This window comes from Euwallacea fornicatus, chromosome 32 (assembly GCF_040115645.1).
Source record: "Euwallacea fornicatus isolate EFF26 chromosome 32, ASM4011564v1, whole genome shotgun sequence".
In the NCBI taxonomy this organism is placed as follows: domain Eukaryota; kingdom Metazoa; phylum Arthropoda; class Insecta; order Coleoptera; family Curculionidae; genus Euwallacea; species Euwallacea fornicatus.
The window spans coordinates 1,919,214-1,938,892 of NC_089572.1; the positions used below are offsets into that span (position 1 = coordinate 1,919,214).

Genomic DNA, 19,679 nt, shown 5'->3' on the forward strand with positions numbered 1-19,679 from the left:
AACTGACGCAGCTCGCGCTCGAATTATGCGAGTTGTAGGCGGATTTCGTTTCGGTTTTGTGAAAATCGGACGATTCTGGTTAGTTTTGTTGGTGGGAGAAGCATTGCGTAAGACGCTTCTGTGATAAGAGAGCTTAGTCAGACTTTGACTGATTGGAGGTGTCAAAGAAAAAACATTCAATAAGGGGAAAGACCCTGTTATACTTGACCTGTACCTCGATCGTGTATGGGCCGACTTTGATCGAAGTCTGATGATTTTCGAGATAATTAGAAATATCCTGGGTGGTCTGTAATAAACCCCGATAGGTACAGATATCTCTCCTAATCTTTCACATCAGCTTTCTTCTGATATTGCGGACATTCTTGCTATGAACCTCCTGAACGAACTTCCCCCCATTTCAACAGTTAATATTCCCTTAGAAGTAAATTTTTTACACGTCCTTGGGATTTTTCCTCGATTTTCTTACGAAGTCTGCCCCTAATTCTATGGGCCTTCAAATCATGAAATTCATTACTTCGTCCCGAATTTCCTTCAACTTCTATAGACGTTTTTTTCGAGTTTTGATTAGGGCGTTCCAGAGATTTTTTCTTTGTACCTCCTAATGGAGTTTTCCCGTCTTTTTCTGGGCCTCCATTCTGAACCTTCCAAGGGAATATTCTGGCCATTCAGTAGGTTGTCTTCCTGAATTTCCCCAGGCAAACTTCTACGGATTCTATGGACCTTTCGTCTGCATTCTTAAAAGGGCTTTTCTTGGCATTCCACGGATTTTTGCTGATTATTCTAAAGGAATTGCGCGGTAATCCGTAGATTTGCCCTTTTCCTCTTCGTTTAGCAGAAGTTCTTCCGAAATTTTATAGTAGACTTCGTAGGTCGTCTACAGGCTTTCCTTCTCGATCCTTCCAATGAATGCTCTCAGGATTTTGCAGACTTATTTCTAAATTTTCTAAAGGACTTTGCTCCCCATTCACTAAATCTTCTTTTTGATCTTCTCAGTCTTAAGCATCATCTCACTTTTGCCATAGAAGGCGAAAGAGACGCGTCTATGAACTTTGACCTTGAAGACTCACGCAAAAACATTGTGGCAGGGACTGAAAGGGCAAGAGTCCCTCGTGGCCACTCTTGTCAGCTCGTTTATAATTTCGGGTTACAGGTCACCGTACTGTGGAAGAAACCGACTCATCGGTTGACCCAATTTACCTCATTTTTGCTTTTTCGTACAGGATTGAAACGAGAACTAATCACCTGTTTATTATCGACTAAATGATTTAAAATATCAGTATACGTAGTAGTAAATCCTAATCCCATCTTACATAAAAAGTGCCACATAATCACGGCATATCTCTCGATCCATTTGGACTGGCGACAGATTTATCGTTACACATCGAGTGCTAACGATGGCGAACCTGAAGGTTTCGCCATGGCAAAAGACGTTTTGACTTAATAAAATATTTCAGGACTTGATTTTCATGGGCGGTAAGGAAACGTAGTCAGCAACAAACAATATCAAAGGAGACACACCTCAAATTCGCTTGCATCGTTTAGTTCCCACACCACAAATCATGAAGAAACGTTCCATAAGAACGCGTATGCTGATGCAGCGAAATTCCTCATGGATTCGAATACATATGTTATGTTCTTTGGTCTGCTCTCTTTTGTGCGAAGCATTTTAGGTCACGCACACAATTAATATTACGAGGATGTATCAAATGTACATAAACGCAACTGATTTTTTTTTATTATCGAGGGATCCGCGACCGCGGGGGGTTTACCTCAAGGCCAAAACCTGCTTGCACTAGGCTGGGAAACGCTGGAACGTCCGCCGTATAGTCCCGATTTGGCCCTTTGTGACTTCTATTTTTTTTTATCTCTCAAAGAAGCTCTTTGAGGGCAACATAGTTCTGGGCATACATCCGCATTCCTCGTTGAATCGCCTTTCGTTTGGCGCACTACCATGAAATGGAGAGGTGACATACTGCCTCCTCATTTGAAAATGTAAAGTTAGTAGGTGTTGCTGGATAGGCGTGAAAAATGCGAATATCGAAAATAATGCGTTAAATGCCCTTTTTAAAACGAAATTACAGGGGCGTAGGCGTTATTAAAAAATGTTTGTGAAATTCATAAATGTGCAGCAATAATTATCAAAAGCGCCGGTTCAAAGCTTAATTAAACAAAATTAGATTTTATTACGAAACGAATCCCGTTTATATTTGATACACCCTCGTAATTAAAATTTTTAACAGTTTACTGCAATAATATAACGCTAAATACAAACGCTCGAATTTCCTAGGAAGAAGCCTTCGTCATAGGCAAGCAACGGCAGGACTGAACTGGAATCGAAAACTGGGGTTTTCCCGTTTCGGCTACTAAGCCGGGTTTTAATGCTCGATTAAATAAATGGAAATTTTAAATTATTCTGCCAATCGCCTTAGAAAAAACGTTGTTACTCATCAGGTCTGCAGTAATTATAGCAGGTTGCATTGGCGGAAATAACGCATCAGTGATGTTCTAATTTCATTCGATGTCAATAAATTGGGACAACGGCACACTCAATCTGCCGCATTTTTGTCAATCAAATCGCCATTACTGTTGGAACATTACAAGGCATCGAATAACACGTTTAAAATATCTGTGGTGAATTTGGTGACGAACGGCATTGATGTATTGGAAATTACAATTGGCTGAGGACAGACCACTTGGTAATTTAGAAGTTACTCCCTACTCCTCAATTTTGAATTAAAAATTTGAGTATTTGACCTCGTCAAAGGTCGGCTTACGTAAGCCCCAAACATGCCTTGCCTGCATGCAACTAGGTACCTTCCCATGCTGTTCGCGTTCATTTGGGAATTTACAAGAGTCCAATAGTACACGATCTGAAGTTTACGATCACCTCAGGAGCCTTGAAAGTCTTCACGTGATTATCCCGAAAAATTCAGACGTTTAAGGTCATCGGATTACGTCAGCGCCAAATGTGCTCTGTCGCATGCAAATAGGCAATTTCCACTTTATGGCTGAGTGAAAGACCGAAGAATGTGAAGGTTTAATAAGCTCAGAATCTTTTAAATCCCTGATACCCCAAAAATCACGATAGTTATCCCTAACCGATCCGGATTACACAGGGTGTTCTCTAAAGTCGTGCTACATTTCCGGAGGGTGATTCCTCAGTTTATTTTGTGAAGAGAAGTTCACGTAAATTTATGCGCGCAACAAACCAACATTTTTAGCTACAGGGTGTGGTCATTTTTCTTTTCAACTCGGTGTTTTTGGATTTCTCACGAAGCGCTTTGGACATTATTTTAGTTTCAGTGTGCGTTGATAGCACACAAAACCCCGTATTTTAGTCAGAAAAGTAATTCTGTTGCCCAGCCACTGGTGCCCCTACGCGCATGCCTTCCGATATTATTTACGAAAAAAGCGGTACGCCACTGACACTTCTTCGCAGGGAATTTTTTCTGATTAAGCCGGTTAATTCTACGTGAAAAGTCTCTTTCATACTAAACAATAAAACTTTTTTTATGTAAAATATTAACTTACAATAAAATCTCAGAACAAACACGGTAATTTCAAGACGATTTTTACCGTTTTATTCAAAAACGGCTCGTCTGACGAAACAAGCGTATTTTAAGTACGTAGCCGAACTTCAAGGGATTATTCTTTGAGCAATTCTAAAGCGAAAAGCTTATGTAAGCATAGGTCCGGTAATGCTTCATTATCAGAATATACGGTGAAAAACTTTTTTTTATTGTAACATATTAAGGAAAGCTGCTAAAAAGAAACAGGAAGGTGCAAAAAGAGAGGACGTTGAAGCTTGGTAGCAGTTTTTAATGCAGTGCAAAGGACTTTTTTAACTTAGAAATTGCTCGTCTTCTTTTGCCAGTGACACTCACAGGAGTAACGTCGGAAATTTAAGAAAAATCAACAAGAAAAACGCTTTATTAAAGCTCCACTCAAACAAGTTGAATGCAATTTTCTTGAGTAGAAAAACATCTAGCAATAGATAGCACTAAACTTACAATAGTTGTTGGAAACGTCCTCCTTCAACTCCGATGCCAGCATTACATCTTAACATCGATTACATGAATTCAGTGTCCGTTGGATTAATTTTTCTTCACTGTTGTCACCGGTGAACTATGAACGAAGGACTTTGATTTCCCTCAAAGGAAAAAATCTAACGGATTTAAATCCGGTGACCTAGGTGGCCAGGACCGTGTTTAATGCGAAAAGGATATAAAAGCTTTAAAGAAATTAACGGTGCATAAAGAACAATAATAACTATCAATAACCCAAATTTCAACAAAATGGGCTAAAGGGCTTTCGAGCTTTTTACGAAAAAACTATTCAAAACGAGGTGCGACACCTTGTAGCTTGGAAACGAATCATTACTGGACCTATTTTTACATAAGGCGTTCGTCCGGGAATTACTCTTTGAAGTTTGGCCCCGTACTCAAATGACGCCCAGTACATCCGAAAATTTCAACTTTCGAACGAGGCATATTTTCTCCGATCACCGCCTTTTGACTTGCAGTATCTCCAGATTTCGGCTGTGCCATTATTAATAAATCACCCTGTATTTAACTAAACGATGGCTGCATCGCTGTTGGGCGAGACTATATTATCAGGCGTTTTTATATTAAACACATATTTAACCAAGCGGCTGCTGGTACTCTTGGCAGATCTTAATGTGAAATTGCAGCAAACGTTCATAAATAAACAATGAGCAATCGACGGAGAGGTCAAAGTCAATCGTGTTCGGGTCTGCCAATGGGGAACTCAAGATGCATTACCGCCACGCCCTGATACCGCGTAAGCTGATGAATATTCAAGTCAGCAATCAAACTACTTAATGTATTATGATTGAGCTCGGTGGCTCAAGCAAAGGAAGTCAATACGATATTCAAATGTGACCCACATATTTAGCAATTAATAGAGGATGTTGCAGGGTTTGAGTAAGTGGAAAAATGCGTTAATCGTCCTGGTATCAATGTAAATATAAGTTACTCAACCGACAGTGTATATGCTTGCTAAGCTTTATCGGTTTCCTGGATATCTCCGGTGAGGTGACGAATTGCCTTCTTATTGTGACCGACCATATTTCACTCGTACATAAATACATAAAAGGAATCGTGTTTTTCCACTTTTTATGTACAATGCATACATAGACCACTAATTACACATGTCACCACAATAGCGATGAGTGTGATGATTACAATTACGGATTTGCAATCTTAACATCGACCTTGGTGGTAAACCTACTTGGGTGATACATAGCTGTATAACAGGAGACGTACGTGCATGTGTTATTCTGGGTTTCACATGCGTTATAAGAAAAAATCCTCCAAATCTTTAAGTGGAAACGGTAATGAGAGTCGCAGCTCGGAGAATCTCATTTCCTTTGATTATGTGGATTATTTTTTTTAATACGGAGTGCCCATGAGGAGTTGCCTCACGGCCAAAATTTGGATATTATAGGTTGGAAAACACGGGAACATCCGCCATATAGTCCCGATTTGTTCCCTTGTGGCTTCAATCTTTTCGGACCTCTCAAAGAAGCTTTTTGAGGCAAACATTTCAACGAAAACGACACGGCGGAACCATTTGTGGTGCCATGGCTACAGGAAGGTCCAAAGAGTTTCTACGAATAAAACAGGTTCCAATCCGATGGGAGAATAGTTCTAAGACGGGAGACTATGTTGAAAATTTCAATTCGCTCGATTAGGTGGATTATTCCCCTTTATAATTCCATCCGTTAGCGGAATGCAATCAAAGATATTTGGATATCGGTGAATTGCGCGAAGTGTAACAAATTTCAACCATCCAGATCCTTGATTCTGCTCCTTAGATCTGCTAACATTTGAAACTGCAGATTTTGAAGTTGAACCATCGCAAGAGCATCGTGAATCTGGGTCGACTAGAAAGGAACCTGGAGAGAAAAATCTGCTGGATAATTCCCCCTCCGAAAATGGACGAGTCATCAGACCTACACACCAATTTGCCCTCAGGCCTTCAAGTCAACCCCAAGGTGGCGAGATTCCGAAACTTTGTTCTGGACACTACAAACGGTATTTTAGGCCGTAGATGCCGAATACAATTCTGTATGATGATCTCTTGCTAAGATTGGCATAATTCAACACCTCCTCCTTCTCGGAATTCTAAGACCTCTTCGGCAATCTTTGACTTCGGCAATTCTGATTCAAGATGTGGCTAAATTACTGAAAAATGGCTTATGTATGGAAAACAATTCGCATGTTTGAAATCCATAATTTTCAGTGCAATTGTCAAAGCCTGTTGATTTGTATACAAAATCAGCGGTTCAAATTTGACTTCTCTGATCTTTGAACTCCAAAAACTGAGCTCCCCAGCGTTTCTGGCTGTAACTGTTCACTTTAGGCAGGTTCAGAGAGTGTAGATGCACGCCTAAGCGTCGAGTATTTTCCGAGAGGTTCTGTTAGTTTGACCAAAAAAATTCCGACTCTTAGTTCAAAATCTCGGTTAAAAACTCTCGAATCTAACATAACTTCGAACAAGGATCATCATTCCTTGTATTTTTATTTCTTGAACACTTCGAACCTCCAGAGCTATAAATTTCAAGCTTCTGGATTCTATCGTATGGAATCCACCACAGGTGGCGGAATAGTTCAGAAAAGTTTCACAATAGATCGCCATTTTTAAAGCCAGCATAGACGTGTCCAAAAGGCAAAACGAAGAATCTCTGTTCGTCCGAAGTCTGAATGGGTGGGGACACATACCTCAATCTATATTTGCAATCGAAACATAACATGACTATTTCAAATTTTATCGATGTTTTACAGAAACATTTTTATTCGTCTTTGGAAAGGACTCAGTCTCATTTATTTGAAAATCAAGAATATTTCAAGTCAAGTCAGTTGGCGCCGGTCAAAAAGCCTCTATAATTTCTACCAGGTTTATTTAAATAGGTTAATAAGAAATGCTGTAAAGTTTTCTATCAGGTCAGCTTGAATTAGTCAAGAACCCCATAAATTTTCGGAGTAATGACGAAATCCCGCATGTTTCTCAATTCAGAGAGAATTTATTAGAGTTGATGTAAATTTATCAGATAATTAAGCTCAGGTTCGCTAAGAATTCTGTTTTTTTTTTACTCAGCTCGAATTTATCAGAAATACTGTACCGTTTTTCGATAGAGTGGCTTCAAATTCATTAGAAGTGCCGCAATTATCTACATTTATTAATATGCAAAAAGCTTGTTAGTTTCATATAAAACCTTTACTTGGGTATCGAAAAGGGACTATTTTATTAATTTCAACACCCTTTAATTATGTTTTTCCCCCCTAAGAAATCTTCCCAAGTGACCATTTTTCCTGCTTTTACCTGAATAAATTTTGCTTGCATGACAATAATCCTGTTTGTCCCCTTTTTGGAGCGCTACAGCTCTCTCCGATGAAACTTTTTCGATGTAATCGTAATACGACAGTTTAAACCAGATTAATATCGCTACACAATGAGCCCTAGCGGAAGTGCGTATCTCTATTGCTAAAGAAACCGTAAATCTAAAGAGACCATTGGTACTTTTACCAAATAGATGGTTAAATAGTACTTTCACCCTTTGCCGAGAGGACAATACGTCGAAAATGGTTAGAGCTATCAATTTGCGCCAGGCACTCGACGGAAGAGAAGAAAATGGCGCATAGTTTATTTACTAACAGACCTATTAGAAAAATCGACAAAATTTTGCTAAATATAAAAAATAATCAGATTTATCAAATTAATAAGACAAACTTTCAAAGTACCTCTATATTCTCAAGATATTTCCTAAGTAAATATCGCTTCATATGCTAAAAAATAGAAAGAAATTCCTAATAAAGAGAGAATGTACAGGAATTATAAGAAATCTTGATATCTTGATGAATAAAAATTTCTGAGACATGTTAAGAATTCTTTCAGAAGAACTATCCTTTAACAGACGCCTACAGTAGTTTGATGGTAGGTACCAACTCTTTTAACCATTCTAAGGTCATAGTTTTCAATTTTTGATCGTTGTAAAAGTCCTAAAAAATAAGATAATCGTAAAACCTCTACTATGCTATTAGAAAGTACGAGTAAAAATATTTGTTGACTGAATGGTGAACGAAATTTAATGGTAAATGGAAAATGCTTGTACTATTTCGGAAATGTGTTTCTCTAAGGTGATGGAGCTTTGTAATGATCAAAATGTTTCTTGGAATCGATATCATCATTTGGACACGTTATAAATATATCAGCTGCCCAAAAATTTTCATACCCTACTAAATCGGTCAACTGCGTTGTAATCAGGTTTGTGAACGTTCACAGCTCATTAATTTCGAGTGCTCCAATTTTGGAACGTTCATAAAATGGAGTACATACAATACACAACCGAGTTTTCAACAATATTTGTGTATATACGCATTAGTTAAATCCACAACATAAAAATAAATTTAAAATATGAAGCCAAGGGACATGGGGGGTATTTAAAAGTCTTACCGTTTTGAAGCTGGATTTATCAACAATAATATAAAAAATGCACAAAACTGACTGTAGTCATCAGAAGTGGTAATTCAATAAAATTAGATACAATTTACTGTGGAATACGAAACAATTTAGTTTATGCGATGGAGTGGGATATCACCTGATGTTCCTTTTTTGAAACACTGGAGATGGCTTTTGCCCAGTAGTGGAACACTGTGCAAAAACAGGTTAACGTATCATGCAATTTTTAGGAGCAGGAATTTCCACATACCATTTCTCCGCTTTTTGTCGTGTTTCTCAATTCAAAATTGCATCCAGTACACTGTTATTTTTAATGTATTGGTAGGCTAACTTTTCAAGTTATACAGAGCCTTTATAACCCTCGCTAAACAGTAAATTTTGGCCATATCTTCTCCTTTTACGACCAAACGAATTTCCAAATTAACACTTACATATTACATTTGATTTTTGTTGGGGTTACTCTGAAAATTTCATTCTGTACGTCTCTGCTTTTACTGATCTCAAATGCCTGTTTTCCAAACCACAGAGAGTGTGAAACATCTTTTGAAACATGCATTTCAGCATACATCAACAAAAAAAAAGTAGTGGCGTCCCGAGCACAATTTTGAGGAAATAATAATTAGGGCCACGAGATAAACAACGCCATTGACGTTCATTACTGCATGCCGAACACCGAGTTTGCTTTGCACCGAGGCAGATTTACCCTTAAATTCGCCGCCGGTAGGTGATTATAAATAAAGTATAGAGTGCATCCGAAAAAATAAAACACAATCACAGACAATTTCAGATGTTTTAATAATTCACTAATACAAAAACATTTTAATTAATTTTGTTATTTTCATAATAGTAAAATTTAATTTAATCACAATTTTCTTGCTGTTATGAAGACTTTCGGCTTGGATCTCGTAACATATATGCAGAAAACTTTAGTGTTTCTGTTTAGTCGGAAGGTTTCGAATACAAAAATAAATTTCCTGTGAGTGATACGAAAACGCAAAAGAAACATGGGGCGAAACTTAAAACTTTAAAACGAAATAAATAAATACTACGATTCAGTTCAGTCTGAGTGTTATTTTTTTGTACAAAATAATTCCTTAGGTAGGTTTTAGAAAGGATTTCAGCTTCAGTGGCTTCTACGTAAATAAATAATCTCTATATGCCCTTCTAGATCAAGAATTGACCTAAAGAAATGCACTTCTAAAGAATCATTTTGTATGAATGAAAGTCGCTTAAACAGTAATACAGACTTGCCTCCCTACAAGTATCGTTACACTATTATAGTAAAAGTATGTACAAAAAGAAAACTAAAAAATTAGAGCGAATTATTTTGATGCTTCGCAAGCAGTGACTATATAAAAACAAAAAAAAAACATTTTACAAATGTGACTAAACGACGACGAGACTATGATACAATAGTTAGAATGATTGCACCAATTGTGGCAGTTTTTTCGCGAAAGGGGGCGCTAATTAAGGGAGTTTCAGACTCCCCGAAAGAGCCGCCTCCTCCCGGAAAGACCCTAAATCGATTTGGTGAAGTTTAAATGCACATATGTTCCCCAAGCACCTAATAGTTTACATAATCATCACAATAATGCTTATGCTGTCACTAACATACGATTTCCGTCTACCATTTACAAATAATTTTGCAATTATAGTTATAGATTTGAAACTTCAATTCTTAGCTAGTTTTTGTTTACTATTATTATTATTGTTGGGGTCCAGGACCGAGCCGTTTTGGTTCCAAGATATTTACAGAAAGTCCTAAGCTCGGGCCTGGCCTCAAGGAAATGAAGATGACGCTAAATCTCTCTCTCTTATTAGAATATAGAATGAACACGTTTTTAGCAATAATAATAATTATAAATAATAAACGTAAAAAAATTGTTATTAAATGAGAAATTCACTAAGTCTTCGCGTTGCACAGGGAGAGGGGAGAAACCATCCTCTCGATTGAAGTTTACCTTAATAAACAATATTTAAAAACAGAACAACGTTCTACTACTTAATATATTATATTAATTGGTTTACTTTAATAATTGGAATATCTCATCTTGTTTGCGTGTGTGCGGCCGAATGCATTTTGATTCCATATAATATTCTCGTTCTTGCACCGTGTACACAGTACACAAAAATCGCATATCAAGTGAAGAGACATTCGGCCATCGCGCACCGCCCTCAAAAGTGGATTAAACTATTTATTTAGTTAGGTAGGTATAATTATAATATATACGGAGCGCCAAGTCTTCACATCGCACTGATGAACACGTCCATTCGCTCCTCAATATATATCTATATACTCTCGTATAAATTACTATGTATATGTTAAAGTTTCTTGTATTCCAGTCCGCACACTCTCCCTAGCTGAGGTCTCCCGAACTCGCCACCACCACCGCGAACAACTTGAAAAAATGGAATAAACTGGACTTTTCTACAGTCAAAAATTTGTCGTCTAAGCATTGGGCGGTTGTCAGACAGGTGGCCGATGGCCGGGGCCTGCGTCCCGCCTGGGCTGGTATCGGCCCTGCGTTTGCGCGCCGGGCACAATGACGCACGGCGCCGGCACTTGGCCGGTCGACGTCGTCGCCTTTTTCCCCGTGAATATTTTAACAGTTCTTTGTAAAAAATCAGTCTTTTGGCCGGCATGCTGCGACGAATGCGTCGCCCCCGGCTTGGTCATCGTCGTCGACGTTGAGGACATGGAGTGACACCGTACGACCAAAGGCGCATTACCAGAGGAGGACGACCAATCGCTACTCGCCCCTGAGGACGACGAACTGGACGCCAGGTAGCCCGCCGAACTGGACCGGTACGGAGGCGGCGATTCGCTCTCCATCACCGTTCGGTTGGGCGGCGGTCGGATGCATTTTTGGTATATTTCGGATTCCTGCAAAATAACAACTATTAGTTCAGGTATGTGTCGGTAACATATTCGAACATTAAAAATCAGATAAAATAGGGCAGAAGAGAGTAATCCAGATAGAGCAGTTGGTCAAAGGATTAAAAAATCCACGGAATACTTTGAAAGTTCGAGAAGTTATGAACCCCCAGTCCGGACGAAATAAAATCTCAAAACTTTCTAAGAATTTTCCCAAACGCGAAATCTTTACTTGACTTTCATCCATACTCTCATCTCCTTCTCAGTCTCCACCAAAAATCCTCTAAAATCCTGACCTCAAACATCTAATTTATTGATCGTTGGCGTGAAAAAAATGTCAATCCGCCCACTGGGCGTTTGAGTATTTCCCATTTAATAAGCCGACATTAATAAGCAACAAAGTATCCACAAATTCCACACACAATCTCTGCGGAATGCAACAGGAACAGCACAAGCCTCCAAGCGGTTTATTTCCAGTCTCCAGGAGGCCCCCAAGGGGGAGCGAGAGCTGTGGTGATTTGGTATAGTCGTTAAGACCGAAATATATGCATTCTAAAATTCGCCCGACATATTTTTATGTGGGCAATTTCGGCACCTGAAACGATAATGTCGTTAACGTGCATATTTTTGCATGCCAGACGATATTTACGGCATCGTAATGGGTTTTTTTCTTGTCATAATAAAGTTCTATAAAGCAGGATACGACCTTAAATCAGTAAGGGTGAGATGGGGAGAGTCTTGCCCGCGCGAGGGCAACTCACGCTGACTATCATCATCAGATTTTAAATCTGGGAAAAACACTCTTATGAAATCAAAATCTGAACACGACAACTTAGGGGCTGGAGTGGTTATGTTTTACTACAATTCAAAGGTTCTTGCTGAGCTTTTTTTCCCTGGACATTGTCTGCCATCAGCAAAGGTGCCAAAAATGGCCCTGGACTGCAGAAACCAGCTATCGTCAAGGAGCCCCTTGAAGATAGCTACCTTACCCCTACGAGAAGTGAATCTTGAAATGCAAAACGCTCATGGTTGAAGCACCACCTTGAGGAAACATCGTGAAGCAGTCGGTACGACACGCTACTGTTTGGAACGCGTAGATCTATCGACTACGCCACTGAGAATTTCCTAATTCGTGAGAATGTGACTTGGGGTGCAATTCTGTAGCCTGGAGATAACAGTGATCTCCAGGGAATGATGCCGAAACGGCCTATCAAAACATCGTCAGCACATACAAAATTAACAAACATACGTCATTTTGTGATCATCCCCGGGGAGCATTCATTTCCCAAAATTAAGGATCCGGCCCCTGATTTATAAGGACCTGCCCTCCTTTCAATTCCGGGCAGCAACGGAATATATCCAGCTCAGCAGCAATTCGGGGTGAACTCGGTAAATTTTGAGAGATATTTAGGGAACCTTTAACTCTTCACAAAGCTCCCCCATTACATTCACCCATTTACATTACATTAGAACTTTTAATTAGCAATTTTCTCTACAAATTGGATCGGAAATGGAAAGTATTAGGAGAATTTGAAGGATTTTTAACTCGAAATGAGAGAGTTCTGAGAGAAACTTTGAGAGGATTTAATTCTCTACAAAGCGTTTCCATTACATTCTAACTTTCAGAGTTTTTAATTTGGTTGCAAATGAGGAAGTTCTAGGAGAATTTTAGGGAGTTTTAAATTTCTACAAGAAACGTTAACTAGAGCCAATTTTCACCGTTTTCTATACGAAACGAGGCTGAAGCGGACCTTTAAAGATCTCGTTTCGAGTAACATTAGAAAGATAATACGTATTCAAGGCTTTCAGGCGCTTATGAGAGACATTTTCAGAAGCTTTAACCCTCTACGAAAAACCTAAACTAAAATACAATCTCTAGGCAAAGTCCTGTCCCGTTAGGCCTCAAAAGTGCCATTATAATAAATATTTTTGTACGCCAAAGATCTCGGGGCTGGGACTCAGAACGAAGTGTCTGAGAACTTTGAAGCTCCATTCAAATATTTTTGCCTTTTATGCCACCGAAGATTTCGAAATCTGAAGAAAATAGTTACTCATAACAAGTATTGAAATGTATGAGCCAGATTTTGTTCGTGTGCGGAAGTATCTTCGAAATTGAGACTGGACGTCCATCTCGACAATACACAAGACGCAATTTCTTAGTTATTTTCAAGGGAGTATCAGTATCCGATTCGGGTAGTGCCAGCTGGAATAGAGAGGGGCTGGGGAGAACTCCTATTTCATGGAAAAAAGTGATATGCTCAGAATCTCAGTGTTCGGCTATTACTCGGTGGGCTGATGGACGTGGCGATGGGGCTTAACGAGGCCTACCTGTTCAGCATCCCTAAGTTGTAATCGGGAGGCGGCTGTCGACGAAAAGCCGGTTCGATGATGGAGATCCTCTCCGTCGGGCAGCGCTATACTGGGCGGCAGGTTCACGGACAGGTCAGTTCTAACGGCGTGCAGCCGCACTTGCCGGTCGCGGGTTGCGGCTAACTCTCGTGCCGCCGCCCGTCCGCCGCCTCGCAGCCGGTCCATGCCGCCCATACCAGCCGCGGCACCGGCACTCACCACCGACAGCATCTGAAAAGACAAACATTCCTGTGAATCTTCAATGGGATACCGCGGCAAACCACTACAACTATAGAGCTTGGACACCATAGCCGATTGCCGTTTTACTTGTAAGGGGTAAAAATGAAAATTAGAAATGGTCAAGTGTTTCCACGCGCCCTTGTCAGAATGCAGAAACAAAGAGATTTTCCTATGGGCGTGCGATAATAGTTATTCACCTAACACGTGCTTCGTGATACTTGAACCGGAAAACAGAGCTGCGCACGTTTTTGTAAATAATCGTTGTCTCCCTTGTTAATAAGCAATTGAACAAATTGTAAGCGAAGGAAACTGGCTTGATGTTGCAGTTAACAACACTTTAATGGTTTAGCCCCACGTGCCCCTTTATAATTGAAAAAAATGCATCTTACTACTAACTACTGGTAATCAACTAACAAACATCAACACCACGAGGATGTGGACGTCTGAGACGCAATAAGCGTCTGCAATAAATACAGGGAGTGTTATTAAACAACTGTCCGATGTTCCAAAGTGTGATTTTTCAAGCATTTTTAAAACGGAAAGCTCTTGTAAACGCGTGCTCAAACCCGCTCAGCTTCTAAGGCACACGGGGGGTATCAAAATTGAAAAAGTAATAGATGAGAAATTCAAATTTATCAACGATTTAGTTGTGTCTTCTAGAGGGCACCACGAGCGACCATAAAAACCTTCTAAAATGGCTGCAACTTTTCTGTGCCCCGCTGAACGCCGCTTTCTAGCAGAAAAAAACTTTTTCTCTACCTTCTCTGTTTGAAAAAAGTGTTCTTTACTGTCGTCGCTGAAGGCGGCGTTTTCTGAAAAAAAAAAAACATCTAAACCTGACCGGGCACGGTGGTCATCCGAAAGTGCCAAAGCAACCAGCCCTAGTGGTCGCTTGTAGCGGCCTCTAGAAGATGTAACTGAACCGTTGACAAATCAGAATTTTTCATCCCAAAAAACCTCCGAACGCGAAATTTCGCCAAATTAGCTGGAAGAGAGCAAAAGATATCGAAGAATATGCGATTTAGTTTTTCAACTTTGACCCCCCCACGTTATTGTGAAAACCAATCGAGCTGGGATGCGCGTTTCTAAGCACTTTCCATCTTAAAACCACTTGAAAAATCACCCTGTGAAATGTCGCACGCTCATTCGATAACACCCCGTATAGCAGTAGTACCTAGTAGTGACAATAACTAGTTGCACTAGCAGCTTGTGACATCATTTTATTATTGTTATGTTTAGTAGTAATAGCGGAAGCAGCTAGTTGGAGAGAGGCGGGGGGAAGGGGCGGGAAGCCCCCGCACTGCGCGCGCGCTGCATTACTATATTAGACGCAATAAGCATTTCCTTAAATCACAGAAATTGACCGCCCGTCGTCAGTTATGGCAATTTCTCAGCGTTTACTCCATTTCCAAAAAAGGCCGCATAGAAAGTTTCGAGTCGATTTTTTCCCCATCTTCAGGCTATGAGATCACGTAAGCGGTCCATTACGAAAGTCCGTCACGGTATGAGTGCAAAGGCGGAAATGGGAATTTTATACTCATTTAATTGCATACTAATTTAGCTTGCAACATTGTGTCTGCTGCTGGGGAACGATTGCAGGCAATGTCACCTTGACTATAACACATTGTAGCACATTGTATATAAGGTACGTACAATCTAATGCCTGGGTTGAAATTGTTGTTATTTACGCTATGGCCTCCGGTTTATTATTAGACTGGAACTAAGTGGATAAAAGAATTGTTCTAGTCTCACCAAGTGCAGTTTTGAATCTTAAAGTGCTTTTTGTACGACTCGTAACGTGTGGAAAAAACACTTTTCGCACTCGGACCATCGAAATGCCGCGCCGAGGACTGTTTTAACGGCCGTTTTCTCAACATTTAAACCAAAATGGGCGTGTTCGATTAATGGTTTTAATTTTTTTTTTTTTTTAAGACTTGTGGGTTGGATGCAAAGGTCAGGTTGAAAATCTTTCCTCGTTAAAGCCGAGAAACGAGACTGAAACGATAAAAAAAAAAAAAAAAAAAAAAAAGAATGACGAGGATATTTTTGGGACTCATTGAAATGTGCGATGATTGATGAAGATAGCAATACGGAATAGGCAGAATTCCCGGTAGATAGCCGTCCGAAAACACGTAAAACTTATCAGTTATCTTAATTGCATCGGAGTCGCGATTAATCCGAATTCTGATGACGTAAAATTGCCTCTTCGCCTTTTCGAAACCACGGAAACGTTTTTATCTCTCAATTTCATCTATTAAATAATCACTACAAGCACTAGATTCCGGTTTAATATTTCGGATGCCCGACGCTCGATGACACACGGATATTTATAACCCGATCAGGGATGAGCAACGGTTTTTCTTCTGCGCTAATTAATTGCCTTTAATTGCACTAAAGAGCCGAGAAATTACAGGATGTCTGATAAACACGTACATAGATCATATTACTCCCAATTAACATGCTAAACTTTGCTAGAGCGCACCAATTATGTGTAAAGATAATTTCGGTGCAACCGTTCAAATTAAAAACATCTCGAAGCAGCTGCAAGTTCATCTTATCGAAAACCAAGATTATTTGAGCAAATAACACGAAATTAAACAAAAAATGAACACGACTGTGTGTTTAAATGCAAGGACGTTAAGTATATTATTTTCGCCTTCAAATGTTCCAACGTTCAATCTATTTGCAGGGAAATTGAGTAAAAAAGAACGAACTTTAGTATCACTCACTTGCAGTATCGTTAAGGCTCATAGGCGCAGTTCTAGTTTGAATCTTTGCGCATGTACCGAGTTAGGCAGTGCGCGCGGGTCTACGTTGTGCGCGGGAGCCCTGATAATCGACACAACAAAGACAGATATACAGTGGCGACCATAAGCATGGAAACATTTGCTTAATCCAAAATATTTACTAACGCACTGTATATGAACAATAAAATAAAGTCGTAGCGTATTCTCGAGTGCCTTAAGAATTTTGTTTATACATATTGGGGCCCTTATCCCCTTCCGCCTCAATTGAATTTTCCCAATAAGTCGTTTAGGCCCTTTTCATAAGTGCGGAAACGTTCTATCATTCGGCTTTAGAGCGTGGCATTGAAGTTAGTAAGCAGTTATTCGGCATCTTTCCACAAAGTCTAAAGTAATGTTCATCAATTAAAATGCCCCCGTGCAAATATTTCAGTTCTGATTTGAAGAAAAAAACTATATTGCTGTGCCGAAGAGGAGGAATCTAACAAATTGACACAGCAAAGTCGCTTAACATGCACCGAGGAACAGTTAGCAAAGTTGTCGATAAATTTCTAAGAAGAGGTACTCTGCAGATCCGGCTTTGAAAATAGGGAGACCGCGAAGAACAAATAAGAGAGTGGACAAAATCATCTTTCGAAAGGCAGGAAGTGATCCCATGAAAACTGCCGTTGATACAAACAAGGAACTAAAAGAAGAATATCAGGACGTAGTGGTGTCAGACATGACTATTAGACGTCGTCCTTTGTCAGAAAACCCTCATGGCAGGCGTGCGGATAGAAAACCTCTTCTTACCAAGCGGCACAGAGAAGCCAGATTAAAATTTGCTAGAGAACATAAGGACCGGACAACAAATCAATGGTCTACGATTGTCTAATAGTGACGAAAGCAAATTTAACCTGTTTGGCATGGATTCCACTGGCTGCGTACGAAGACCTGTTGGTCAAAGATATGACCCCAAGTACCTAGTGCCCACTGTTAAGCGTGGAGGAGGCAACGCGATGGTGTGGGGCTTTTTTTGGACGGTCTGGCACGGGTCCTTTGACAAAGATTGATGGCAGAATGGATGCTCAATTGTATGTTCGAATATTGGAAACTAATTCGATACCATACGAACATGATCAACTGCCATTGATGCGAGTTTTCCAACAAGACAGCGATCCAAAGCGCACACCTCGTTTGGTGAAGAATTGGTTTTCCGCACAAAAAATCCGCGTGACGAGTTGGCCTCCACAATCGCCTGATTTGAACCCAACAGAGAACCTTTGGAACTATTTGGATAGACAAATTAGGAAAAGAAATATTAAGAACTGGGCCGGTTTGTGGAGTGCATTGGAAGAGGAATGGGGACCGATCCCACCTGACGTCTGCGCAAGGCTCGTCGACTCAATGGGCGGAAGATGTCGAGCAGTGGTTGACGCAAGAGGCTATCCCACAAAATATTAAATATAACGTTAAGAACTTATTATTTTTTTCAAGCTTTAATATTTTTTATTTTATTACGAAAATGTTTCCATACTGTTGTTCGAACCACATTTGGTCAATTAAAAAAAAAACAACTTTACCAATAAATTGCATAAACACGTTTTAGTGTTAACAATGTGTGTTATGACATGCGCTGTTGGCATAGTTACCATAAGATAAAAAAATGTTTATATTATGAGATATGAAATAGAAATTATAAATGTTTCCATACTTATGTTCACCACTGTATGACATTCACGTCTTCTACAAACTAGACTAACGGGTAAAAATTGATGATCATGGTATAAATGGGTTGAATGAAGATACGAACGTACAGTGGCTCACAGTCAAAGTGATGCAGCTAATTTTCACTGACGAGTTCGTTTTAATTTTTTTTTTAATAGAAACATTTATTTCTGTTTTATTACATCATTTTATTTTTAATTAATAGTCTTATAAAGAACCGTTCTAACTTGTGCGGTGTCGCTGCAAGCGTAATTTAATTAAAAAATTATGATCACAATCAAAACGATGCATAAAGAAAAATATTCATGAACATAGTTCCTCTTACGAACTAATACCGAGTAGCTCCACCTTTCGCTTTAATCACTTCTTTTAACCGATTAGGAACTGATTCGACTAATTTCTTTAAAAAATCTGGACCTAGTTTGGCCCATTCTTCTGATAGAGCTCTCTTCAAGTCATGTTTGTTGGAAATATGGCGTTTTCTAACTTCAACGTCGAGTTTACTCCAGACATTTTCAATTGTATTCAAGTCTGGTGATCGAGCAGGAGTTTTTGTAACTGATGGACAATCATGAGGTAACCATTCCTTCTCGAATTTTTGCGAAATGCTTAGGGTCATTGTCTTGATAGAATTTAAAATGACCACTTAACTTCAATTTTTCGGCACTAGCTTCAAGATTTGTTTTCAATAGATCTAAATACATAAATCTGTCCATATTTCCTTCGATGATATGGAAGTTCCCGACTCCAGAGGCAGCTACACATCCCCAAACCATCACGTTCCCTTCTGCGTGCCTTACGGTGTTTTTTAAACGTTGAGGTGATGACTCTTCATATGAATTTCTCCAAACATTTATTCTTCCGTCACTGCCAAACAAGTTATGTTTACATTCGTCAGTGAAAATAACAGTTTTCCAAAATTCTAATTTCTGTTTTAAATACATTGTAGCAAACAGTAACCTCGACTTCTTATTTTTTGGGCTAATGTATGGCTTCTTCCTAGCAATTCTGCCATGAAGACCTTCGGCACGTAGACATCTTCGTACTGTTCCAACACATCCTTTCTTATTCAAGTGTTTCTCCACCAAATCGGTCAATTTTGGCGCACTTAGTTTGGGGTTTTCTCTCATCTTTCTATGAATCCATCGCTCATCGTGTTGACTAAAAATGTTTCGGCTGCTTTTACGAGGTTTTTTGATAAAATGATCCTCCTTTCTATATCGTTCTGTTATGTGTTGAACTGTCGGAGAGCTCAAATTAAGAATTTCCGCAATTTTTCTTTG

At 39.5% G+C, this 19,679-nt stretch overlaps 1 protein-coding gene across 5 annotated transcripts in view; it reads right to left on the bottom strand.

The window, feature by feature from the left end:
• Positions 1–9,257: 9,257 nt before the first annotated feature.
• The window catches only part of LOC136348308 (uncharacterized), an 86,272-nt gene continuing 75,850 nt past the window's right edge, over positions 9,258–19,679 (bottom strand). For all 5 annotated transcript variants that reach the window (XM_066299056.1, XM_066299059.1, XM_066299057.1 and 2 more), the window contains 2 exons: positions 13,685–13,936; positions 9,258–11,365 (listed from right to left, as the gene is read on the bottom strand). In XM_066299056.1, the coding sequence (XP_066155153.1) occupies positions 10,949–11,365; positions 13,685–13,936 (669 nt within the window). In that variant the 3' untranslated portion in view covers positions 9,258–10,948. The remainder of the gene's footprint in view (positions 11,366–13,684; positions 13,937–19,679) is intronic.